This window comes from Coloeus monedula, assembly GCF_965178545.1.
Source record: "Coloeus monedula genome assembly, chromosome: 20".
In the NCBI taxonomy this organism is placed as follows: domain Eukaryota; kingdom Metazoa; phylum Chordata; class Aves; order Passeriformes; family Corvidae; genus Coloeus; species Coloeus monedula.
This window is the reverse complement of record NC_138800.1, coordinates 4,851,575-4,879,132: the sequence shown is the minus strand read 5'-3', so window position 1 is coordinate 4,879,132 and position 27,558 is coordinate 4,851,575. Positions and strand designations below refer to the sequence as shown.

Here is a 27,558-nt window from a genome sequence, read left to right as displayed (position 1 = left end):
CACAAACACTGTGCCTATTTTCAGAGCTTGGTGACTCAAGGCCTAAAAGAAAATCCTCTTTTTGTTCTGATGCAGGAAAATGACACAATGAAAGCAGGGCAATTCTGATACCATCCAGTAAAGGACATTTCTAAGTACCCCCCACCCAGTGACCCAGGGACAACACCCACCACACACCCCGCCACGTGTCTGTGTGTGTGCACATGTGAGTCAGACAGAGCAGCCTGGCTTGCTGCAGCAGGTTTATAAATATTCATCAGTGGACATCTCGACATCCACGCCCACCCCAACAGCCAGACTTTCTGTTTAAAAGCACTACTTACATCAATATGTGAATATTGCAGCTCCTCAGGGATGACTTAAAATTAGTCTGGAGCATTAGCACTGTGTTAGTGAGAACCTCCCTGCTGTCAAAGCTGTGCGTTTTGTACAACCACCCGACACAGTCTGCTGAGGCAGAGCTGCACCCTGCCAAAGCCAAGCCAACACACCCCTCAGGGGCAGGGCTCCCGGGAGGCCACGCACCTGTAATTGTGGAACCAGTTGATCACGGTGCTGGTTTTCAAGTTGAGCTGCGTGGCGAGTTCCTCAATGGTTTTTGGTGATGGGTATGGCTTTTGCTGGTAGGCTCGTTTGAGAGCTTCTTTCTCCTCCGGTGCCAGCACCACCCGGGGCTTCTTGAGCTGGTGCTGGGGCTGGGGGCTGGCGCCCTGGCTGTAGTCGATGCCAGTGGATGAGGACTCACAGGACTGGCTGTCGCTGACGGAGCTGTGCCGCCGTTTCATGTAGGCTGGAAAAGAAGCACATTGGATCAGCCCCGGCTGAATACAAATGCAAAATCAATGGATGCACGAGCTGAGGGATAGACACGGAGATGGCAGGTGGGAGATGCAGGGATGGGCTGCTGGGAGGGGATAGGAAGGATGGGGCACCACCAGAGACCAAATGCAGGGAGGATGCAAGAGGCAGAAAGAGAAGAAAAGAGGGTAAATCAGCTGGAAACCTGCCAGAGTTTTCTGCCTTTACAGTGAACGTGGGACACAAATGACAGGGTTCAGTTCACACGACTCATTTCGGATTCACCCCTTCAGGAGGAGTGAACTCCCACATAAGGCCCTGATTGGGACAGTTGTGCTTCATTTTGACTGAAAGGCGTTTGGTGGTTAAAACACTTCAGGTGTACACGGAGATCTCTCTGACACTAAGGAAAATATGCCTGTGGAAGTGGAGCTGCAGCATTCCCAAGCCATCTCCAACACACGATGGCGCCTGGAGCCCAGAGATCCCAGCGATGGGCTGAACAACCCATCAGGTGTTTGCTGCCTTTCCCTACAGCTCTTTGCTGTGGCCGTGACAGGTTATGAAAGAAAACCAGCCCCCAGCACCCTCCTCCCCTACACAAAGCTCCTTCCAAAACAGACACTTTTAAGAAAGCTCTCCCTGCGCTGATGGGCTCGGTGAGGCTGATGGCAGGAGCCTGTGATCCTGCCACTGACCTTCCTCCCTGACTGGGAGTGAATTATCCTGGCGAATTCCGCAAGGAAGGAGACCCAGCAAAGGCTGTCACTGACTTGATTGATTTACACCGGGCATGGAGAGGTGGGATTTACTGCACCTGGCAGTATCACGCACAAGCATTGCTAATGAGAGGGCTGAAAACAGCAAATACAGATGAATCTTGTCAATAAATATTTAATGGCCTGTTAAATACCTTCTAGATATTTAAGAGTTTATATATTCAAGAGCTGCAATTTGATAACCTCGGCTATTAAGTTCCAGATTACACCAGCCTGACATCAATCCAGGAGGCATTAAATCTCCAGGAGCCAGGAGCTCTGGCTGGTGCCAGGGACCAATGTGGGGCCAGTCACACTGGTCAGCAACCAAGTTCTTCAAAAATTCAATTTTTCTGTCCCCACAGCTCTGCCTTCAGGCTGAGGTTGCACAAAGAATAAAAATTCACTGCAATCAAATAAACTGCAGTGTTCAAAGCCCAGCCAACGTCTCCTGGCAGGGCTCCCTCCAGGACTGGCCAGGTTTTCTGGCTCCAGTGGGTTCCAGCACCCTGCCCTCTCCATGGTGCCTCCTGTGGGACCTTTGGCACTGTGGCTTTACTATCATGGAAGTGAATTCTGAACACACTCTGTAACCTTTGGGGGTATCTGCATGGCCCACATTTTGTTTTTCCTGAACATGACAGATTACCTGTGGATTGCCTACTGTGTAAGATCACTGATATGGAACACAATGTGAGCTGCTTGTGATCCATCACTCTGATGTGATACAGCCCCGCACACGTTTGAAATAACCATAAAAAACAAAGGTTTTTTTAAAAAATAATTTTCCTTTAAAAATCCACCTATTTAAGTTGTTCCAACCAGAGGTAAAACTGCAAAAAATCTGCATTATTTCATGGTGACCCATTGGCCTTATTTTTGTAGCCTTCAAGGAACTGTTACAACCTTCAACCATGGAATTAATCATTCCAGAAAGATAATCTCATATTTCTGTAAAGTCTTTAATCTCAAAACTCCTTCCTGGGTGTTATTTCCAACTTGCATTGACATGCAAACTACAGACAAGGCTGCCTTGTTTCCTTGTACAGCAGAACCAAGAGGCTGGAGGACAACATCCATCACCTCAGCAATGGGCAGCAGCTTCAAGGAGGCCAAGAGACAAAACAGAACCTGGCATGGAAGATGTGAAAGGTGCTCAGACCGCCTCTAACTGGAGTTTCTGGAATTTGGTCAGATGATTGAGTCAGCATGAGACACCCAGGGATGATCAGGATGGGCCAGATCTCCCTTTGTCTGCTCTCCAAAGGATGGGATTTCTGGCAGGGCAGAGCTCCTGTCTTCAACAGCAAAGGACAGCCCGGAGCTGTGAGAGCTTGGGAAAAATGTCATTCCTTCCTCTGTGCCTGTAACCTCACACTGGGATCACAAAAGGTGCACTGGCTGAGCTGGGTTGCTCTCATGTGAACGGAACAAATTATATAAAAGCACATTATTTCATTAAAATACAAATAAAGAGGAGGATGTCCCACTGTTCTGTCAGAGCAATTGTTTTCTGGAGGATAATCTATTATCAGGATGAATTTCCACTGGGCCAAAGGCAGAACTAGGACTCAGACTTCAGGCTTTAATGCTGGTCTCTGGAAAGTTAGATGACATTTTTAAAAGCTTTTTCCATTTTAATTTTTATTTTTAAACATATGTGCTGCGTGTAGACAACATAAGGAGATCATTCAGCACATTTGCAGTGACAGCAAGGCTCAAACTGGAATCCAAGTTGCAAACACACTTTATTTTTGGAGAAGTTTGATTTTTGTCTGTGACCAGTCTCCACTTCTCAGGAGACATATGAAGAAAAAGGAAACTCAGATGTACTCTGGGCAAAGGTCTGGATCTGGGTCTGAGACTGACTGAGTTACACCTTTCCCCCCCAGCATCTGCATGTCCAACTGGGAAGACTCCCCAGCATGTGCCCAGCTACAGATGCCACAGACAGCATTGCACAGCTGCCCACTGAGATAAAAGAGAGCCCCTTTTAATATAATTTTTATCTTATGTGGTATTGAACAAGATTATTAAAAAGTGAAATAATGGGGAAATAAAGGGAATTCAATTTTCTACTGACAGCAGTGCTGTTCTGTGAGGAGTGTGATGCTCCAGCAGCCCAACACCCTGGAAGTTATGAGAGGAATGAACCCTTCCAAGGCAGGAAAGGTGTGCAGAATGTCTCAGCCCGGTGAGCATGAACCCCCAGCTCCCTCCAAAGAGGTTGGTTAATGTACACTTCAAATTTTCAGAACCTCTTAAAATGGACATTTATAGCACAAACTTCACACCGACAGAACAGGAAAAAAAAGGAGATATGCAGCTCACCTTTATCATAATTATTAATTTACTCCCTTAATAAAATGTGGCAGAGAAATAATTGATAATAATGTTTCACTGGAAGCAGACCCAGTCACATTGTTCTTTAACTGACATTAGCTGAAGGGAAAGTTAAATTCTTAATGTGGCTCTGGAGCAATTTAAAAGGTTAAATCACAGGATCCTTACCTGCATGAAAGGATTCTGCAGAAAATACAGGGTTGAATTCACTTTAGACTGCTCTGCTCTGAGGACAGCACTTGCACAGTTCAGGAGCTCAGTGCAGAGTCTCAATGATTTATGGCCTTATCTCTATTCAGGTGCCATCTACAGACCATATGTATCGCTCACTAGTTGATAACAATCCAGTTTAGAAAATAGTTTAGAAAGGATATTGTCAGTACTACTTTTAAATTATTTTTATTTTATTTTCCTGCATTATGGGCAATATTCTCTGTGAGGCTATAAAAATCCAGCTAGTTGACAATTTTATTTCTGCCATGTTTCTAATACAGCAAAACCCCTCATGATTCCCTTTGGTTTACAGTTGTAAGAGGGAAACCCAAGTGGATTTTACTCCCCATGGAAGATCATACACAAGTTGTGCTAAGATACTACACTGCTTTATATTATACTGGTTACTGTGACAAGGGTTTGAATTTCTTCTTAAAAGCCTGCAAGACTATAATTTTCCCAGAAGCTCCCTCACTGCAATTTTAAATATAATCACCAAGTTCTTGATCAAATGTGTAAATGCTTTCAGAACATCAGTCAACAGCAGAGCTTTCAGTGTACACGATTAATGATGTCTGTGCTAATATCATTAAGGGGTAGCTCCAGAGATGTATATATCATTAATTAGTTAACTGCTGATAATGGCAGCCCACGAGTCTCTCTTGTAAAATCACACGAACATATTAAAAAAAGGGCTCTGAATAACCACAGGGTTTTAGTGATGAATTTAAAATGGAGAGATTTGGATAAATTTGCAGGATGTACTCCCTACTAAGATACCCAATAACAACTCAGATCACTCACAGGTCCATCCCCGTGACTCTGTTTGATGTGAGCATAACACACAAATTTTATGGTATTAACACAATCACCTTCTCCCTCCCTATAAAGGCTACAAATATCATTATTCTCCAATACCCTTTTATAAAGGCTGCATTTTTCTCTCCTCCCAGCAACCATCAGTGCAGGACTGGCAAGGAGCTCTCCCAGGAACCAATGCACAGTTCTTCCAGCCCAACATCTGTGACCAGCTGCAGCACTATTAACTAATAACCCAAAGCCAGCTCCCAAACTCACATTTTTCATTTGGTAAGGCAAGTTATCAGTGATACACCAGGGCCTCAGCAATTAATCTATAGGAGAAAACAGCAATGACTCCCCAGCAGCTGGTGAATATTTAGGGTTTGGCTTTTTGTTGTGTGTTTGTTTTCTTTTTATTTTGAGATGTATCTGCTCGAGCAAGCATCGAATAAAAGCTCCAAAAAAGCTGTCATGAAGTCCTTTTGCATAACCCTCATACCACTGGATCAATGCTGCCTCTCCACTATTTATGGAGGGTTATAAAAGCCAGGCTGATGTTGGGAAGAGCGGAAGGCGTGAGTCAGCACTCTGCTACCAGTTACCTTTTTTCTCCATGCGCTTCATATCCATCAGCTTCTCCACGTTGTTGGGATCGTTGAGCCACAGCTGCATGCGGACAAAGGGTTCCCTTCCCTTCAGACTCAGCTTGTGCCAGGGCTTGGGGCGAGCCAGCAGGTCTGAGACAGAGCCTTGTGTCAGCCCTAGGATTGTCTCCCCGAACAAACGCTGACCTAATGCGAAATTGAGAACCGCATGAATTCGCTCAGCCGAGACGCTCACGGAAAAGAACACGAGATCATTCCTCAATTATTCTTACTTCAGAACTGCTTCAAAACCCAGAAGAAACATTAAGGAGAATAAATGTTCTGCCCCCCACTAGAAGGGTAAATATTGAGCTTTAGTTTAATCCTCAGGATCTGCCTGGGATAAAGAGGGGAGCTCGACACGTTTGGGGAGCGGGACCTTACAGTGAAACAGTGTGCGGAAAATAAAATTAGGAGAGGAAAAATAAACTGAACTTCTCTCTAAGCAGGCAACTAGGGAGAGTAGGGAGGCTACTTAGCTCTTATGCAGGAGGGCAGTACCACAGCTTTGCTCCAACAGGGCAATCCAAACATTCCAGCAATCAGTGAACCAAGAGCAATGCAACCTCCCCCTTCAGCACTGGCCATATAAATGCCCTGATAGAAACATGTATGGAATTTCTGGGCTATCTGTGGAGATCTAACTGTGTCTTACCCGCTAGAAATAATCAGAATTTGTAATACAACTTCTTTTTTTTTTATAATCTCTACACTATAGCTAGTTAAAAATACTTAATTTTAGTTCTCTTACAAAATGCTGTCATCTGGCAGGGTAAAATCTGCAAATGCTTTATAGTGCACAGTGTTCACGTGTGCTGACAATGATTTTATATGGGACAGGTCTAACGTATCAAGGACTGGGGAAAATGCCTGTGCAGCTCAAACCCGACCACACAGCTGTTTTCTAACCCTCTTCACTTCAGTGTTTTTCCTCAGCTGAACTGCCTTGATACCAGCTTCTGGTACAGGAGAGAGCCTGGAGTCATCTGAGTCATCAGGATTTAAGATACAAGTGCTGCTATCATGGGATTTCAAGGTAACCCAAAAGATCTTTCTGTAACCCCCAAATTTAGGCCTCAGGGTCTTGTGTCTGATTTGCAGCTTTTGAGTGTCCTCACTAACACACAAAACATTCTCCCTTCACGTCTCAGCACTCGTAGCCAGTGCTAACCAACGGATCCCTAAGGGACAATGGGGGTGAGTGGGGGCTTCTGACCCCACAGCTCTGCAGGACAAGCCCACACCTGCAAAAGCACCACTAGCTCTTGCTTTCAAAGCCTTCCCTGATCCTGACACAAACAGCTCATGGAAAATATCTGCTCTATAGACCCACCCCCTGCGCTTAACTCCAAGATTCCCCTCCTCCTTCTCTTTAAAAACATCCCAAGGCTTTTGCCCTGGTGAGTTTTTTTTTGCCTGTATGGGGAGGAGGAAATATGGGACCAGTCAGAAGCTGCAGAACATCCCACTCAGAGGTATGGGGCAGGTGAGTCTGCAAAGCTTTCAGAGGAAGCAGCTGAGATAATGAGAGGCGCAGAGGGGAAAGGCGGACAGGGCTTGACACTCTGCTAATAAGCTCTGAAGCTAACCCTGGAAACAGTTCTTACAGACTCAACAGAAACCTACATTCAGAATTCACTTAAGTTCCTGAGTAATAAGTGATTTTCTACTACCCTCAATATCAGGAAAATCAGACAAAAAAGGTAATTCAGGGGCAATTTTATCTTTATGTCTTCATCACATGTATTGCTGGGGTAACCTGCTCCCTGTTTGTATTTAAAAACATCAGCAAGGCCTCATCCATTTCCCTGTAAACCTGCCAGCTACTAGCAAGATAACACAGCTACTTTAACAATCTCTTATTGTGATGCCACATGAACAGGAATATGGGCACAGATTTGCGTAAGGATTGGGAATGAGCAGTGCTGGCAGTGCTGCTGAAGGAAATGAACCTCGAACTACAGCCTAAAAATTAAAAATGCAAACGTGGAAGGAGGTAACATCATGTTCTCTAGGTGTTAAGAACAAAGCTAAAGATGTTTGTGTTGTTTATTTTATGTCAGGATATGGCAGGACAGGATAAAACACCTGAAAGACTCCCAAGCTAAGGGGGAAGGTGTCAGAAATCATCCTTGGGAGGTAGCAGGTGTATCACGCTCCATCTCCAACAGAGCACTGTCAATAACGGGAATATTTTCAAGCACAGGTTTCCTAAACCTTCTCCCCATCCTTCATGCTCGTTCCCACTGATGTAGATCCTAATGGACAAAACTGTGTTGGTTTCATGGATAGTCCTGACCCTTCCTACAAGATTCCCAATATCCCCTACCCTTAAACAGCTGAGTGCATCTGCTTCCCTCTGTGAGTTCCATGTAGCCCAGCAGGGAATCACTGAGGTTACTCAGACATTTGGGGCTCAGAACATCAGCAGCATCTCAATGTGAACACTGCCAACATCATCTGCTGAAGCCACAGAACCATCAGAGAATGGTTGGGGTTGGAAGGGACCTTAAGGATCACCCAGTTCCAACCCCTAGTGAAAGGAACACCCTCCACTATCCCAGGTTGCTCCAAGCCCCATCCAATTTGGCCTTGGACACTTCCAGGGATGGGGCAGCCACAGCTTCTCTGGGCACCCTGTGCTGGGACCTCCCCATGCTCACGGGGAAGAATTCCTTCCTAATATCCCATCTGAACCTACTCTGTTCCACTTTGAAGCCATTCCCCCGACTGGTGATGGGAGGAGAGACCCGCCCAGCTCAGTCTGAACTGTTTTGTACAACCGTGGTCTTTACTGGCTGGTGACACTGGGACACCTCAGCCACCACCAGTTGCCTAGGACAGGTTCACAAGGCCCAGTGGCCTAAACCAGAGAAACCTGTGCACCAGAAAACCTGGTGCACTAGCACACTGAGGGCACAAAAGGAGACATTGAAACTGGTTCCACACCTAATGCAGAGTTTGGGGCACATTTCCTGGCTCTTCTGCTGCTTTTTAGGCTTGTCAGCCACACTGTAGGAAAACAAAAATCATGGGAAATAAAAAAGACTAAGTAAAAATGGCATCAAAGCAAATGTAAACAAAAATACTTTTTTTTTCAAACCTCTCTGGAACACCAGAGCAGGTACAGCACTCAATAGCATTTTGCCCAAAAACCAGGGGCTTGGACCTGCAAACCCTTACCATGATTTGGGGCTTTATCTCTACGTTATCTCCACTGGACAAGCAACCACCATCTGCCCAAGCCAAATGCACAGGCAAGGAATTCTGCTGGGCTCAGTGGAACACAGCCTCATTCAGGGTATGGCAATGATCAGGGCCATTTCCCTTTCCCCCCCCCAGATTATGTTAAATGAGAACTTGGGACCTCCCCCATCCCAATATTTTTCCCCCTTAAAAAAATTTTAAGACAGTAACATGTTATTCTGTGTCTAGATGCAAAAAGGCTTCCTCACATTCTAAAATAGAGGAGTTTTTACTTTTACAGTCATCATGTTCAGATGATATAGATAAAATTCTTCTCACATAAGTAACACCACCCATCTAAATCTAAACTTTTGGTCCTATTTATAGTGAAGGAAGAGAAACTGGTACTTCTGGAGAGCACCAGACATTCCTCTGAACACCTCATGCAGGTGGGATGAGTCCCTTGCTAAGACCCAGGAGCAGGAGCAGGTTAACACTGGGACAGCCTTACTGCCCTCCTGCCAGAGACCTCAAAGGATCCCATAAACATTTCCCAAAGCCTTGTGAGGGAAGCAAGACATGAAGAACCAGTGATTTAGAGGCATAGTGACAGTATTAGTGTGGATTTCCCATATTCACATCAGGTTATTCCCTGTGACTATTCCAAGTAACAGTCACGACACTGAATTCAACAGCCAAAAACCCATCTGTAGGCAAGAGCAGCCTCAGCTTTGCACATCTCTGAGCAGAATAACTGAGTGGTCCTGGACACTTATCTCAGGCTCATCTAAACCTCAGCTGGGTCTGGATTTCCCCTCCCAGCTCTGCAGGGACACTGCACTCCTGTTTGTGGTGCACCTCCCTCCTCAACCATTCTGGGCTCCTCTAGTCCACCCAAAATGGGCCTGGAATCTCTAAGTGTGGGGGAAACAGCCTTTCCCAAGGGGAGATCTCACTGGCTCTGAGGTTCTGGGGGTCCTGACAGCCTGCTGGACTCTGTTTTGGGAGGTAGGAGCAGTACCTGGCTGCTGAGCCAGGAGCAGAGCTTAGGAAGAGCAAAGCTGTGATGACATTTGAAGTAGAGTGTGACAATCTGAAAGGAGTTTTCTACCAGTTTAAAAGGATTAGGTATCTTTTTAGCAAATTAAAGCTTAGGCCAGAGTCAAACCCAAGTATTCTCATACACATCTACTGCAGCTAACAATAAAAGCATGAACACTTACACATGATTTTGGTCAAGAAATGAGAATGAAGTGAATTACCAAGATTGTTGTCCGTGAGCACTTCCTTGACCCTCTTGGTGATGCCATAGGTGTCCAGCTCAGGGGACATGGCCACCAGTTCTTGGATGCTGAGTGCTGAGTGGCCCGAGAGCGGCAGAGGGGTCGTGGATTGGGATTCAGATGCAGGCGGCTCGCTGGATTCCTGGGATTTGCCATCCTTACTCGTCTCTATGGCAGGACAGGGCTGTTGTACCAACTCAGTCAGGCTTTTCACTGATTCACTGGAACTCATGGGAGATTCAGGAGCAGGACTGCAACTGGCAGAAGTCTTTGGAGTACTTTCTGCAATTAAAAAGAGAGAAAAAAGTCCCCACTTTAGCATAATTGTAATGTTTTGATTGCAGGATATTTAACTTTCCTCCTCATTTATATTCTACCTACTTAGAGAAATGCCTAAGTATGCAAAATGCTACTCGCTATGGCTTGGGTACTAAAAAGCCTCTTTTTAAAAACAAGAATTATTTTCTAATTTTATCTTGAGTCATCTCTGATTTCTTATTAAGACAAGATGTACAAATACAAATAAAAATCAGGAAAAACTGAAGTGCAATAGTCTGTAAGTTTGCACGCAATTTCCTTGGTCAGGAAATCTCAGTTTTGCTTGCCACAACATTTTTATATAAGGATGGTTTTAAAGCTACCATTCTAGACTGGTTTAAACTTCCTTCTGTGACTTGTAAGAAACTCACTCAGCCACTATTTTGTAGTGTCAGTGAGGGATTTTCTACAACTGATACAACTCTCTATCTTGAGAGTGTTATTGATTTCATTTTGTTTCTTATCACACCCATCACATTTTTGCAATTCTCTTTGTCCAGAAATAACAAGATTAAAATACAGTTTGTAATTATGTTGTATTAATTAAAGTGTTTGAGAATCCCACATAAAGATAGTTAGTGGATCAGGAGACACCCAAATCTGTTATTGTGACACTTGGTTTAAAAGAAAGCTTTCCCAATCTGTTAATTTGCCAACAACAATAGGTTCTGAACAAAATGTTGTTTTCCCCCAATAAATTTATCTCTCACAGAACGTACTGACTGAGCTTATTCAGAGATTCCAGACATCTGAGGGTACACTCTGAACCTTTTTTAAAGCAACAACACACAGGCAATGTGGTTTACAAGAAGAATTCAGGAGATAAGGAGCACAGGAGATTTCTCCATCCACAGTTTTTCCCATTTCTGTGGGGCTGCCTCCTCCTCCTTGCTGCCTCCCATCCCTTACTTGCAGGGTTACTGACATGGATTCCAGCCTCATACATCCGTGGGTTTGGCTCCAGCTCTCTGGAGGAAGCTGACAGAGTTCTCAGCTGCACAAGGAGGAGGCCAGACCCCATCCAAACCCAGTCCCTCCAACACTGCCGTGTTTTCTGAGCCCTGCAGTGCCACCACAGAGGGTTCTCAGGTCCCATCAGGAAATGGCTACCAGCAAACCTCACTGGCTTTTGACTTTGCTATCCAGAATATTGTCAAATCATTCCAGATCACGCAGCCTGTGGAGCATGGAAACATATCCCAAATGTTAAAGGAAAGTATTACCACAGGAAAAGTCAGGCCCAAATGAAGCAGAGTGCAGAGGATAACAGTGTTGTTCAAGGTACTGGGAGCTTTCCCATGCTGCACTCAAGAGCTTCCCTGACACGCTCACATGAAGTTGCTCTCTCAAACCTAAAAATCTGACTTTTTCCTTAGTGCTTTATGAGAGATGCAAAAGAGGCAGACATAAAGGAAAGTGAGGTGCATGTAAATCTTTAAGGTAAAGGGGATCCTACAAATCCTATTTCTTTTCTCTGCTCACCCTGGGTCATCATACAACTGAACAGAAACCCCAGGAAATGTTATTTCTGTATCAGGAGCAGCAATGGAATCATACTGTAAATTTGCCCTGATTCACCCATGCGAGGGACCAATTTGGCAGATCATCCATCTTGTTCACTGTACACTGTCAGGGATGGCATGAATTCCCTACATGATAAACAGATTTCTTCTCAGGTCTGTGTCCTTTAACCCACAGCAAGGTCAAAATTATGGCTGCCTAGCTAATAAACTGCACGGCACTCGTTCAACTTCCCTCTAATTTTGTCCCTTGTGCCAGCTTATACAAATCTTACTGAATAACTAGAGCAGCTGCAAATTTCCTATACAATTCCTCATCCGTGCACGGCGAGCCAGATGCACACACGGAGCACGGGGGCAAAAAAAAAAGACAAAATAATAAAAAAAAAGCAATCCCAAAAAAACCCCAAGCCCAACCACACAGGACTGAACAAAAGCATTTTCTCCTTCTCCCTCTCCTTTCTCCGGCTCAGCCTAATTATGAACACAACAAAGGTAATCTGTGTTATCATTTATCACTGAGATGCTCTCTGTTGCTCACATATTAGCTTATTTATTTTTTATATCACTTACCAAGAGCTTACTTGAATTTCATTTTTAAGACCAATCTGGTGCTCATTTACTCCAAAAGGTGGGATTATCTGAATCTAATTTTGGAAGGCAGTACAGATGACAAACTGCTTTTTTTCCCCCACCAAAAGGCAAGTGTACAGTGATTTCAGGCAAGGCATTATGTACACATACTACAAATAACTCAAAATATGTTCCCCATTCATTTTTAGCATTTTTCCCTTCTGGAAAAACATTTTCAAGATCACATAAATATTTGAGGAAAAGATCCATTATTTGGGAAAGTAAATTCAGTAATCAAATAATGCAAACATTTCCCGTTAATCTACTTAAAAAATTAAATAGACATTTACAGTACAAGTGACTGCTGACAGAACAAAGGGAAAATTGACTGTATTCACTATTCCAGATTTAACTGTCAATCCACAGCCATTTCACATGCTTTATGAAATAATTTGTCTGTATTCATTTCTCTCAAGTTCCTCACAAGACAAAGCCACAAATTCAGGATATCTGAAAAATAGACATTAAGATTTCCAAAGCAGCAATTGAACATTTCCAATGGAAACAATACATTGAAAGCTTATTTCTTTAAAACCTGCTCTGCTTTTTGAACCCCAGACCACTCTGAAGAATAACACTAACTTAAGAGCAATCCAATTTCTTAAAAGTGATATTCACTGGATGTTTTCACATTTGTGTTTAAGGAGGAAGGGACCATTTTGTCAATATAAAACTGCATTACAGAACAACCTGCAAACTCCATGGCCACCATTTATTGATGAAATTACTTCAATAAATTCCAGGTAAACTTTGCTATACCAAAGGGGTTTGCTTTCCAACAGCCTGCATCCAATTTAAGATGTGAAGCAAAAGTTCCAAAGCTCCAAAAATAAGGTGCTGGAAGAGCTGAAGAGATCAAGAGCATCACCAGTGACGAGGTCATTGCAGAACCTGGGAAATTTTTAAGTCTCAGGTAGCCACAGACATCAGTGGTGCCCTGAGTTTTACAGAGGCTGGGGGAAACAGGGTGTCCCTAAAATGACTTTAGGGGAAGATGGTGACCATTAGACCCTGCAGGTGATGAAGACACAGCTTAACATGACAGTTTTAAATGATAAAACCCCCATGTAACTTCTGCACAATTACAGGTTGGTGCTGACAAATGCCATTAAAGATGCAAAGACAGCAAAAATGCACTTAAGTCATCCAAACTTTTGAAGATGTAAGTAAAACTGAGTCATGAAAGGGCAAAGGTTCTACCAGCACTTTTTACATTATTAATTCAAAACACAGCCTGGGCTACAGCGAAGTTAAGCCCTTCCAAGCAATTCTAAAAAGCACATTCAAATATGCAGCACGGAAAATAATCATCAAAAATGCAAATCAAGTACTAGAAGTGATGTCTGCAGAAAGGGGCCAGCAAGCTGAAATGTTTGGCAAGTGGAATTGGCCCCCATTAATGGCCAGGACATGAAGAGAATGAAACAGCAACACTGGCTATTCCACAGCTGGTAGCACAGCTGAGAGAGAGCGATGGCCCTGCACTGAAGGGGAGCTTCCAGGCTTTGGAGGCAAATGTGGCTCCATAAAGACAAATACACCTGATCCAGTCTGCCAGCACAGACATCCCTGCCTGGAACATGTTGCTCCTGGCACAGCACATGGGACTTAAGTGAGGAAATTCTTCCCTTCTGTTTTTTCCTACAATACTAGAGAAGGATGCACAATCTAAAATGAAGATGTACAAATGAGTGGAAAAAAGTCAACATTACACAAATATCTCCTGTTCTCTTTTAAAACACCATTTTCTCAGTATAAAATTGCTGCTTGAATGACCATCTTACTGCAACAAACCCCCAAACCATCCTCACAGCCTGCCCTTTCCCCTCCTACCCCTTAGTAGCTACCTGGTAAGAAACTAAACTAACTTTGCAAACAATTCAGCAAATAGGTCTGGGGTCTGAGTACTTTACAAACCTGGTTGAGAACCATAACAAACTAACCCTGTCTTAATTACACCAGTACACAAAATCTTTTGTGGTCTTGCATTCCTTGGCACATTCAATGGATGAATCCAAATGCTGCTCTGGTCCCAGCCATCTCCTACACCTTTCCCATAGCATCTGCCATGACAGTGTTTCAGAAAATGTGAGAAAGTCTGAAAACACGAGTTCTGGTCTCAGTTCATTGATTACAGGGGTTTTCCTGAACTCCAGATTTTCTTATTCTTCTCCAAGATTTCCCACCCCACACTGTGGTCAAGTTCCCAGGACTGGATCCTGGGACCTCAGTTGCTTGACCATCCCACTGATAGCCTGCAAATCACCTGAAAACGCTTCCCCTAACACAGTCCAGCCTGACACGTCCTTCTGCAAGGTCTGCTCAGGTTCTGCCATGGTAATGTGGCAGAATCCCTGCAGTGTGTAAGGAATCACAGGCTGTGCAGGGCTCCTCTCCTGCAGCTCTCCTGAGCATCACCAGGTCTGCAGGAACCCAGCAGTCAGGGACATTCAGAACTGCAGGGCACTGCTCAAGAAGGACCATTCCTGTGATGTCCAGGAACTCTTCTGAAGGCCACAGGAAGGTATCCAACAGGCCCCTCCATGCTGGAGCACAGCTCAGATCCACAGCACTCTTCACCTGGAGGCTCCTTCTGAAACTCAGGACATCTCAGATGCAAAGAGCTGCAGGTGCCACCTGCTCAAAGCTCCCCAGAAAATCTGAGACATCTACAGGACCTGACATCAGTGCCAGATGTATCCCCTCCAAGGAGGCATTCAGATGACGGAGCAGTGTTGAGACACGGATCCGGTTTCACCAGTCCCAGAGGCACCACGTCTGCCAGCACGGACACGTTCCTCCACTGCAGCTTCTTGTATGCATTTTGAGAGCTGCAGGTTTGCTGCTTTTGCTCAGACCCTGCCTCACCTCCGACAGCAAACTGACTTTACAGCCACTTGTAAATCCAAAGTTCAAAGATTTGAACAAGAGCATCTGAATCTGTGAACATAAACCACAAGCCCAGTCCTTCCAGCCTCTCCTCCCAGCACACCTGTCCATCCACAGACACACCCTGTACTCCTGGAGCTGCTGGGAGAATAACCTGTCCAACCTTTGCTGCTAACACAGGCTTAGCTAATAAACTGCAAAAGGACTCACGGGGAACGAAGCACAGAACATGGCGAAGTTGAGGAAGACCATGCAAAACACAGAAGTTATTCAGGGGCCTCTAAAAGGATTATGAAAAATACTATATTCAAAAGACAGCAGGCAGACAACAGCTGCCTTAAGTTCCAGAGAGAAGTGGATTGGAAAAATGGATCCACTATAATTTTCAGAGACAAATCTCTGTAGTTTATCTGATCCACTATTTAAATTTCAATACACAGTCCTCTATCTGCAGTAATAATAACCTAAATTCCATTTAGTGTTCATTTGAGCAGTCAGGATAAAGTCATTTCTTATTATCTCCCCACTGTGTAAAAAACAGCTTGAAGGTAGGAAGTCAGCAAGCATTTTCACCAAAAAGTAATTATTGTAAGTGACATTTTTACTGCTGGCATGCCATAAGGCGAACTGCGCATTTGGAAGGACAAGTTGCTAAAACAAAATGACAGGGTACTCTGTGACATTCCGACAAGAACCCAAACATGATTTCACTGGCGCTTGCTTTGATGCACCACTTTTTCCACTGTCCAAAGCTCGGGCTGCAGGTTTGTGCCAAACTAGTCAAAGTTGCCTCCTGAGGAACTGGGGGAACGGGCACATCCCACAGGAGCTGGAGCATCCCAGGCTCCGCTCGCTCCCAAATCGGCACTTTAGTGGGGAAGATGAAAGCAGACAAACGTGGACAGGAGACTTCCCAGCAATCTCTTAAAAGAGCATTTGCTACTTCAGGGCTGCATTTACCTCCTCGTGCAGATGAGCTAATGGGCAACAACAGGCCTGGCAGGTCGCCTGAGATCAAAGTGTCTCACACTGGGACTGGATTAGTCTCTGTTTTGCCCGATGATGAGGCTGCCCATTCTATCCAATTTGTAGACCAAAACCTGGTGAATGCTGCCCTGAGAATCAGGGCCTGATCACATACAACTGATCAACATCCCCAGGACAACCCTGGTGTTCAGCTTCCCAGGGTGTGAAAATTTCAGGGAGAGATTTCTTCCCTCCAACCTTCTATTTGATTTTACCTTTATCCACGGCTGCCTTTGCAGGGTCTTATCAGAGAACCACAGAACGATTTGGGTTGGAGGGACCTTAAATCTCATCTGGTTCCAACCCCTGCCATGGACAGGGACCCCTTCCACTATCCCAGGTTACTTCAAGCCCTGTCCAACCTGGCCTTGGATACTTCCAGGGATGAGAAGAAATTAGCATTCTAAAGTTCATCTTTTAAAGCACCATAATAGCAACTCTCCTCACTAACAGTGGGTGCAGCACAAGCCTGAACTACGTAATAAAGCTGAGCAGCACTTGTGGGAGAGCACTGCAACACATCCCTCTTCCGACTAATTAAAGAAAATATGCGTGAAAGCGCCTTCTCCAAGGTAGTGCTTTTGGTGGATTTACTCTGAGTGAGTGAACCTTGCCTAGTCACAATTTGCAAATTAATGTGGCTCATGAAAATATGATCCTCCCTACAGTTATAAACTCCCCCAGTTCTATGCAGGGAGTGCACAAAGCTCCCTGCAGTTTGCATCTATAATGATGTCAAATACGTAGGTACGTGCAGTTAGAGTTGTAAGCGCTCGCTGGAGTTACCACCACTCTGACTGTGGAGAATTTGTTTGTTTGTTTGTTTGCTTTATAAATGTTATAACTTTGGGGAAAATGTTATTTTGGGTCTTGGTGCAGAGGGAAATTTTATGTAGATGGGGTGAGGGATCAATGGAAAAACCCCTTTAGGAAAGCATGCAGATGCACGTGTGTCTGCACGGAAAGGGGAGGAACTGGCTTTGGTTAACTCTGGAATTACTGGGGCAATATAAAAATAAAGGTTCCCACTCTGCATATGAGTATATGATAAGTGTCAGGAGCACAGAAAACTGAATAATCAGGGTAGACATTAGAATTACCTAAAAAAACCTGCTTTTGAGGATTGCTGAAGGACTACACGGTATTGCCACAATTTAAATTGTATTTTCAATAATTGTATTAGCTTTGTGCCTCTATTAAAAAAAATGTGTTTTCAGCTGCTCTGGAAAGCAGAAGGAGCTGGAGAAACCAGACGAAGTTGAGAAAAGAGCACGTAAGACAGGAGCTGGTGATAGGCTCATGAGGAGAGATTTACAGCTGGATGTTTAAAAGCACTTGGAGAAGTTGGGCAACCAATTCTCCCTTCAACACACCCGCAGCCACAAACGCCTCCGAGTCTTAGAAATCCCACTGTTGTGCCCAAAGCTACACCAAGACCTATTTTAAGGCGACATAAACTGAAACCATCAGACTTCCACCGAGTTAGAGGAGGAGAGGGGAGTACAGATTGCTCCAAAGGATGTCTGGAATCTTGTGCAGGAAAATACAACTGGAGTCAATCAAGTCAAGAGAAATCTGTCCTGAGATCTGACTTTGGAGCAGACACACCAAGCCCTGACACAACCACACCCCCAGAGAAAACTCTCACAAGAGAAGAATTAAGGGACATTTTTGCAATGGCCTGGAGAGAAGATGAGGCCTCTGTAACCCTAAGCACTACTTCACAATAAAACACAGAAAAAAAAAAAGGGGGGGAAACTTAAGAATTTTTTAGCTGGATGTAGACACAGAACTGAAAATATCAGAGCAATGCCCAGGTCAGGCCAACAGCCTCAAATCATCCTATGATTCTATGACTCCTGAGCCAAAAGTGGCATGGAAGAGTAAATGATAATTTTTTGGTTTTACAAATCACCCTTAAACAATTAAAAGACCCTTCCTAAAAATATACTGTATTTTAAATGAGGTGATTAATAGCAGAATCATGGCTGCTTTAAAAGACATTGCTCTAGTCTGCCAGCCTTTATTTAATCAGATTTTTCTGTGTTTCCATAACGTAGCTAGAAATCAATATTTAGAAGTAACTGCTGGAAAATATTTTCAATAACCTTATTATTAAACCAGCTTGTGTGCAGAAGCTTTATTAAGGATTTTCTGAATGCTAAAACAAATATGTCATGGAAGCAATCAATCAAGATGCCACAACCCCACAGTGTTATATTTTTAGTATAATCAAGACAAACACGTGCACAATACCTTTTGCAAAACAGAGTGAGAGCCTCTGTGAGGAGGTTCTGCTGCAGTTTATGGTGTCTTTGTTGACTTGCTGACCTTGTGATTTGATGTGTTAAACTAACTTGCTTGAACGTGGCACCAATTTTATGACTGTTTGTTGTCCTCCTGTGTCAGGAGCCTGAGTGTGAAGGTATTTCTACACCCTCCTTTGAGATTTGAACCTCGTGTCTGCTTGGGAGCAGAGGCTGCAGCAGGGTGCATATGTGCTCTGTGCACTGCATTTAAAGATACCTCCCCCACTAAACAATGTGGACATTCCCTCGCCACGGGCAATATCCATACGGGATGGATCCCAGGCTAATGACTGCCCTCCTTCCTTCCCAACAGGAGTCCCATCTCCCACCCTCAGCACAGGGAGCTGTTCTTCATCTTGGAGAAGCAGAGTGACCCTGAGCAGTGGCTGCACTAAAGACCCTCCTTTTTGGAGGAGTGCTGGGGAAAGTGCTGAAACAAAATGACATTTACATTGTACGCAACAATATTATAAAAGCTATTAAGGTACATTATTTTACACATCCTCATAATCTCTCCATACTGCTTTACTTAATTTGTGATAAAATTGTTGAGAAAGGGTACTTAATGTAGGACAGTCAGTAAAAGTAATTTATCATCTTCCCGCTTCGCTGCTCACGTTATCAGCGAACTCATTTTCTGCATTCATCATGCAATCAGCCTATTATTTGCATATTAATCAGGCAGTGGACCATGAAAGAGCCGCATCCCAGCCAAATGCTGCACTATCTCAGGAGGAACACTCAGTAATTATCATACATCAGTGTTATGATGTGGTAATTGATTATAACATCTTTCTGTTGCCCCTGGGGAGTCCCACTGCTAACCCAGCTTCAGGCATTCTGTGCAGATTTTTTTCTGAAAATTAGAGAAACCATTGCTGTCCTTTTATTAATGTTTTTACCTTTACAATAGACAGCTCTCTGAGCATTTCCAAGGTACTTCTGCCTTTTTTTTTTTTTTTTTTTTAATGAAACCTTCATTAGGGAAAACACCTGTCTTGGATCAAAAAAAGTAAAAAAAAAACCCCAAACCAACCACCCAAATCAGACCCCCCCAGAAAACCCAGTTGGGCTCGTTCATGTTCGTCCTCTCTCTTTCAAGGTCTGGTGGCTTTTTAGGTGCTGGTGTTGCTTATATAATACCCTTCCCCATCAAACACAACAAAATGTTGCAACTTCAATAGACAGTAATTGCAAAGTTCGCATAAAGGCAGTTAAAGTTGCTTTATTTAGGTGCCAAATGAGAGGCTAATTTTGGTCCTCTCGTAAAGGACAAATGAAACATCTGCCAGTTCAAACTTGCACTATTTTTAGGACTCAAGTTCCAGAGAGGTAAACCAGAGAAACAAACACTAACCACAGCTGTGGTTACACTGTGGTGAATCTCACACCTCCTTCGTGTGGGAACCCATCCCAGACCCATCCCAGGATCCCACGGAAAGCAGCGAGAAAAGGGGAGATGGCTCTGGAGATGAGACCAGAAGGGACCATCTCATGCCAGGAAACAGAGAAGGATGCTTTTACAAGGGCATGGAGGGACAGAACAATGGGGGAATGGCTTCCCACTGCCAGAGGGCAGGGTTAGATGGGATATTAGGAAGGAATTGTTCCCTGTGAGGGTGGGGAGGTCCTGGCACAGGGTGCCCAGAGAAGCTGTGGCTGCCCCATCCCTGGAAATGTGCCAGGTCAGGTTGGACGGGGCTTGGAGCAACGTGGGATAGTGGAAAGTGTCCCTGCCCATGCAGGGGGGTGAAAGGAGATGAGCTTTAAGATTCCTGCCAACCCAAACCATTCTGTGATTCTGTGATAAGCTGCCATCAGCAGTATCTTTGACAAGTATAAATATCGGACATGTACTATCAGGCCTATTTTACATTTCTTGTTGTAATTGTATTTTCTCTTTTCATTGGCTTTTTAATTGACTATCTTTCTCTTTTCACTCTTATTTAAATTTGATCTCAAAGCCACTTTGCTTTGTTTTCAATGCAAGTTGCATTTCTCATCAGGTTGAAAATAATCACTGGATTCTTTCATTTGCTGTTTCTCTGGAAGGTTGTTGGCAAGTTACAAAACCCTCCAACACTCATCAAATGAGGTGAGACAAATTCCTAAGTTTCTCTCACACCCTAATGTAAAGGACAGGCTGGAAAGTAACTTAGAAGACACTAATTTTCTGGTAATATTCTGTTTTTTCTTCTTGGGAATGATTTGCTATCAAGCAATATGTAACTCTATAATCAGAACAGGCTGTTTATTTCCCTGTTTCAGAGCTGCTGGGTGGAGAGGATTTTCATCCCCATTACAAGATGGAAATAACAACCTGCACATTTGGTGCTCACACACCTTTTTCCCAGTATTTTGGGAGGAAAATAGCCCCATTATCTGTTCTTTGAATTGAAAGCAAGGTAATTTTCAGCCAGTGGAGGAGCATTTGGTAATTTGCTGAGCAGCAGTTGGGCTGTCTCCCGGGGAGGGCCGAGGGTACTGTGGCCATCTCCACCCCACCAGTGGCCACGGGGCTGGACCTGCAGCCCCCTCCTTTTCCCACCAGCAGCCAGAACACCAACGTGAGCTTCTGCCAGCTGCCAGAGCCTTCTATCCCCAACAGAAAAATATCTGCTCCCTTTGGAGAAGAGCCTTTCCAAGCTCTTGTGCAGCTGCCAGCCCACGGGGGACAGATCCCGGCCGCCACCCCGGCTCCTGACCCTGCCCGGAGCTGCTCGGCCTCCCCGCGCTGGAGCTCGACAGCCACGGCCTCGCTCGTGTGTCTGTGCTGCTCCAGTTATTTTGGAATTTGGCTTTCCAGTCTATCAGCTCCTTGTTTTCCACCCAGCCCCTCAGTGGTTTGCAGTTGGCAGAGGGGAGGGGGGGTGGGCCCCCTCCCAAAGGGAGGCCGCGTGTCTCCGAATGCGCACGCGGAGGGGAAAGAAAATGCTGGTAATTAATGAAATGAAGTAATAAGTAATGAAATGAACAACAGTGGAATTTACAGAGCTTGACTACTCAACGACCATGGTTTCTCTCCCTAACTACACCCCCTTTTTAGCAACTCTCATGCCAGCTGCTACTCTGTGAACTACCTGAGAAGCCTGAGGCAATAATGGTCAGGAAAGTTTCTTTTTTTCACACGGCTTAAAAAATATTTTCATTTATTAATTCTTCTCTTTGAAAATGAAGACTTTAAGTGCCTGGCTCGGTGCTGCTGCAGAGCCATACTTGAACTTCTTGCTTGGGGATCTCACACTAAGGGGGAGTGAGCGTCAAGGACCCACATTCCTAAACTAACCACAGAAATAAAACAAAGCTGCAACTCGACTGGGTAACTTCTCCAAAACGAATTCTAGGAACCCAAAACTGCACTTTGGAGTGAATTAAATTTGCTTTCAGAATCCAGCACAGGTCTTCTCTTTGCTGCATTAACATGAACATTATAATTGAGTCACAAGGAGTATCTACCTAGAAAACTGTTCACTCTCTGATTATGAATTTTACTTTAGCCCTTCTGTACTAGCAAAGCTGTGACCATCGTGAGGATGGAGTTGTTTAATCACTAGGTGGTTCAATGGACAGAGAAGAATACAACTAGGAGAGGAATTTCTCCACAAATACTGACAATTTGCAAGGCATCACTGATGGAAAAGGAGCAGGGCTGTGGAAGGCAGCCTGGGCAGGACAGGAAGCAGGAATGCCCAGCTGATGGCCAGGAATCAGAGCCAATGTTATGCTCAGAATCAACTGGAGGCACTGACTTCATGCTGCGTTCCCAGGTCCCAGTGAGGTGCCTTGACAGTGATTCTCCTGGCTTTATTGATACCAGAAAGGCTGCCAGGGAGGTGTTCATGGTCCAAATGTCAGGGAAATGGCACAGAAGATGATTGCACACGTTACAGACAGACTGTAACAGCTGCCCTTATGAGGAGCCAACTGATACCCTATGGTTCGAAATCAAGACAGCCACGGCCAACTGCTCCCGAGCCCAATCCCAAACCACCAGAAAGAATGTGGAAACTTCACCAGGATGTGCCAGGGTGCTCCAGGGATAAGCATGAAGGTAACTCTTTGGCTGACATAGTTGTTCAGCTCTGAACTTTAAAACCACATTTGCACCTAGCACAAAAGGCCACAACTTTCCCAAGTCCAAGACTCAATAATTGGTCATCAAACACAAAACATCTCTGCAAGGAATTCCTGCAGTCGGCTGTCCGAGCCATGTGATCTCCCTTCTCTTCCATTTCACAGACTGCATTAACCACAAACATTTCATGTCATACATTTTTATTAACCTGGAATGCCAGCAAATGACTGCAAAACCATCTCTCTTGGTTTTTTTGATTCAACAACAAAAAACAGCTCCAATTTGGGAAGGTCTGTCAGCATCACTGCACAAATCACTTTGGTGATGTCACAGTGTAAGGATTCAGCTCTCTCAGGGCTAATCCCAACCGTGCTCTGGAGCACCACTGGACAGCTCTGCCCACCCAAAACAAACCAGAACAATGCAAAAAAAGATGATAAAACATGGGGAAATGGGGGTAAGAGCTTCTCCTTTGCCATCACATGGCTACTGAGCTCTTCCCATAAGTGCATCAGGATGGTATTTCCGAATATGGGCTGCCAGCCTGAAACACACTCTCTCCCTACTTTGTTTCTCCCAGACCAGCCAACGTGACAGAATTCCCCTGGTATCAGGAAAAGGGGAAGATCCACCCAGCACACAGTTAACCACCTGCCCCCTCAGCAGCTTCTGTACTGGAAACTGTTAGAGGAATCTGTAGTACATAAATAAAAATACAACGGATACCTGGCTTTGCCATCACTCCGCAGTCTCTCTGTTAGTATCATAACTACACTGAACCATACTGAGGTTTTTCTGATTTGCTTTCCCAAGGGATGATAAGAAGTAATCTCCCTGTTGTTACAAACACTTTATTTTGAAAAGAAAGCTTTTATGCATATTTTGGTTGATCTAAATACAGTAGATCTCGGGTTTTTAAATCACCAGATAATATGCAATTATCTCAAGCTAGATTCTGATTTTGAAACAAGCTCTAATTAGCTCCCCATTTTATGCTGCTATAATCCTTTCTTCAACTCCCATGAGTGTTACTATTGCTAAGCAGCATGAGGTTAGGAATGATGGATGATACCCAGAAAGGAAGACAAACAAAAGGGAAATTCAAAATCCCCTGAGATCACCCGCAGCTGTATCGGCAAATGAAGATTTCCACATTAGGTCATAAGACGACCCTTACAGAAACACACACCGAAAAGGCACGTCTTCCTCCCACTGAGTATTTGCAAGTCTTTAATGTAGAATATAGAGAGTATATGTCCTTCACAGAGGATAAAGACAAAAGTGAATGTAAAAATTCAGCTTCCCTGCGAGCAGCCACGGAATCAACAGCACCAAAAAGGAAACTCTGTCTCAATCTCCTACAGATACGCAGCACAAACCCCCAAAATAAAACCAACTAATAAAAGCTGTGCACAGTACAAGTATTTAGAAAAATTTCCAAGCCTTCTCCTGGCACATGGCAACTGTTCAAACCCACCCCAGCTCCCATCAGCAGTAATGCAACTAAATAAGGGCCAAATTCATCATGAAAAAATGCTGATGCAGTTGGGTGACACTAATTCAACTTTTTTTTCCATGTGATTTGGTCTGTGCTTTTGACACATAAATCATTAAAAAGGCAGATTTACCCAAGGGCATTAGAGCATTTAGGTGGAAAGAAATACACAGAAAAAATGTTAGAAAAGGCACAGCAATACTATTTTTGACCACCTAAGGTACAGACACCATTTTTGTGTAAAACATGTTCCCTGAAAGTTGCACAAAATCACCAAGCCTTGAAGAAAGCTCACGGGCAGAAAATACAGGTATATACCTGGCTGTCATTTTGGTACAGACTGTTTTTTATAAAATTCATAAATACAGCTTCCAAGAAGAAAACCAAGCCTGGCTTCTCTTTGCTATCTCAACATATATATAAATATATAAAATCTATCTATTTATCCATTCATTATATGAAACGCTGATGGGCCCACCTGTCCACACGTGAAAATGGGAAATTACTGGACAAAAGGTGAGACTTTCATGAATGAGGTGTTAATCAAAACCTTATGATCTAGAAGTGTAACTAACTGGGTCAGAAATCCAGAAAATCTTGCTAGTTTGATAGAACAGAGCCAAACAGTAATGAAAATACTCCCAGCTAATAAAAGTTTGAGTCGTTACTATGCATGTTGACACTCTGTACACTGAAGACCTTCTTGGCAAAGCACTCAGGAGCCACTGAGTGTATTAGTTTAATTTCACTTCTTTCCCTTCATGCATTCAACAAGTTCCAAGCCAATTATATTACATGGAAAAGGCTCCAGACCTTTCCTCGTTTCAAAATTGTTCTGATTAATTTCTGTTTTAAAATTACAAGTATGCAACCCTCTCTGCCTTGATTTTCCTGGGAAATGTCTCAGAAGACCAGAAAATTGGAGCTGTCTCTCTTTTTTTTTTTTTCTCCCTGCCCTGGAGTGATGGATCTTTCACAAATGCATAATTATTATTACCTTTTCCAAACTGTTTGCTGCATTTTTAATTACAGAACAGCTGCTAATAAAAGGAAATTACCAAACTGCCCTTCCTCATTCAAATAACTTGGATTTTGCTCTTTTGTTCTGCCTGGTGTCACAACCCTCCTTATTCCTTCATACAGAAAAAGGCATCAAGAAAAGAACATTTTGTACAACAATTCTATTTTTAATCTTCCGAGAGGAGGTAGGAAAGGGCACGAGCCCATTTTCTCATTTGCAAGTTGGCTTTAAGGAATGAAGGAGGACAATCATCAATAACATGATTTTATTAGCTGATAGGAACGTGTCACCTCACAAAATATTGGCTCAAGGGCAGGAACTGACAAATGACACTGGGAGTGTGGGAGGGAACAAAATATCCCGGCAGCAAAACTGAACTTCCTGAAGGAAATCACTTTCAGCTCCCAGCGATCCCCCCGGGAATCCAGAAGGTGGTCGGATTTTAATACTATGGGCTTGTCTTTCCATCTTTTATAATTAGAGCTAGTCATAAATATGAAGATTAGCAATAACAATGCAGCATTTCCCAGCTCCTCTGATTCCGAATTCCCCTTAAAATGGCTACAATTAATTACTCATATTTTCCACGCCGTCTCAGGCGTTTGTAACTGTGACACTCTTGCACGGCATTGATGCCACAAAAAAAGTACTCAACGGCATGTTTTTAATGAACCATCACAGGAAATTTCCATGTTCCCTAAATGCTTGGCTATAAGTAACAATAGCCCTATGATTGCAAATCATTTTCTCCCATTTTGGTTTTGTCTTCATGGCTTGTTTTTACTGGGGGCACTTTTTTTTTTTTTTTTTTTTTTGCTTTTATCTATTTATTTTCAACTGTTCTCCTTAAGAAAAACGTGGACTGAATATCATCACAGATTTTCTTCTAGTAAAATCTTTTAGAATGCAAAATAGTTTCCCCAGCAGAGAGAAAAAGCACTTTGGTTGGGATATTTAGAGTAAAGCCAGTGAGCTGCAGAAAAAAAGGGAGCGTTTCAGAATAGCAGAAAGGTGGAAGAAGAGCACAACCCATCCCTGTCTGTATCCTGAAATGCAGCAATTCTCCAGCACAGGGCACTGGCTGTAAGCACAGAGCAGGGCAGGGGTATTTTTCTGGAGTGTTGTACATCAGTGAAGCATTTCATTGGTAAGAGGCTGTGTGGGTAGAGTTTGGTATCTAACAGCAGGAACACAGCTGTTCTCTCCTGTCCCAGCCTCCCTCCTATCCTGTGGCCATCTCTAAAAGCCTTCAGACACTCACTTTCCTGACACTCAGCTTTGCTGCATCTGCTTATTTATTTATTTATTTAATTTTTGCAAATGGAAAAGAGGAAAAAAAGGTCAGCTGGGAATATTTAACAAAGCTTGAAAAAGACATAATGTGGTCTGTTCCCCACCTTCAGATTAACAAAGCAGATTTTGTGCAAAGGAGAGTGGAAAAAAACCTACCAGCGAGTGAAGCAGCCGGAGTATGTGGATCACATTACAAACCAAGGGCTTGTTTTACAGCCATTGTCACATGTCACATTGATAAGCTGAACTATGGCAAAAAGAAAAAACCCCTTACGGAGCCAATGGTCTCAAAGATCAGACAGAGTCTCTTTACCTAATATATGCAGCTAAATATGTGTGCTCCCTACATCTGCCATAGCAACAAGGAGAGAAGGAGGAATTAACTGCATTAATAAAAAAAAAAAATAAAAATTGAAGGGACTCCTGTATGATACAACAAAACGTGAGAACCTCTCGGCATCAAAGCAAACGCAAGAAAAGCACAGAGAATTATTTCAGAGCAAATCATTGAAACCAGCTGATTACCTGAGCTTGCACATCCCTGCTGTAGGGAATCCTGTAATGATGTCACAGAGTGAAGGACTAGATAAGAGAGGAGAGGAAAATCAGGGAACAATAAAAGGAGATGCCAAACCACAAACTAAACAGTAAGCAGGCTCAACAAATAGCAAAGTGCTGATCTCGGCAAGGGCTCGCTGCTCAGTTAACTCAGTGGCACAGAAAGGTACGACCGAGGCCAGGCTCCAGCCTGGCTTTTCTGTGTCAATAGGTGTTAGGGGAAGAGACAGCCACAATAAAAGTGTCATTGCAACCCAGCACTCCCCCTTTAAAGCTTAGTTTTCCAGCTCACCTCCTGAGACAGCAATCGATATTCTCCCTGGAACAATCCAAATCCCCTGTGCAACCCTAGGAAACAGCGCGCAACATTTTCCAGCTCTTTGGCCAAAATTTTT

At 43.8% G+C, this 27,558-nt stretch overlaps 1 protein-coding gene across 4 annotated transcripts in view; it reads right to left on the bottom strand.

Moving 5' to 3' along the window:
* Positions 1–27,558, bottom strand: part of CUX1 (cut like homeobox 1) — a 270,436-nt gene that overhangs the window by 35,539 nt on the left and 207,339 nt on the right. For 2 of the 4 annotated variants that reach the window (XM_082294436.1, XM_082294437.1), the window contains exons 20-23: positions 27,131–27,187; positions 10,006–10,308; positions 5,516–5,704; positions 526–790 (exon numbers count right to left, since the gene is read on the bottom strand). The exons of 1 other annotated variant lie outside the window; for it this stretch is intronic. In XM_082294436.1, coding sequence (XP_082150562.1) covers positions 526–790; positions 5,516–5,704; positions 10,006–10,308; positions 27,131–27,187 — 814 coding nt within the window. The remainder of the gene's footprint in view (positions 1–525; positions 791–5,515; positions 5,705–10,005; positions 10,309–27,130; positions 27,188–27,558) is intronic. One more of the 4 variants, XM_082294438.1, reaches the window with a different exon arrangement.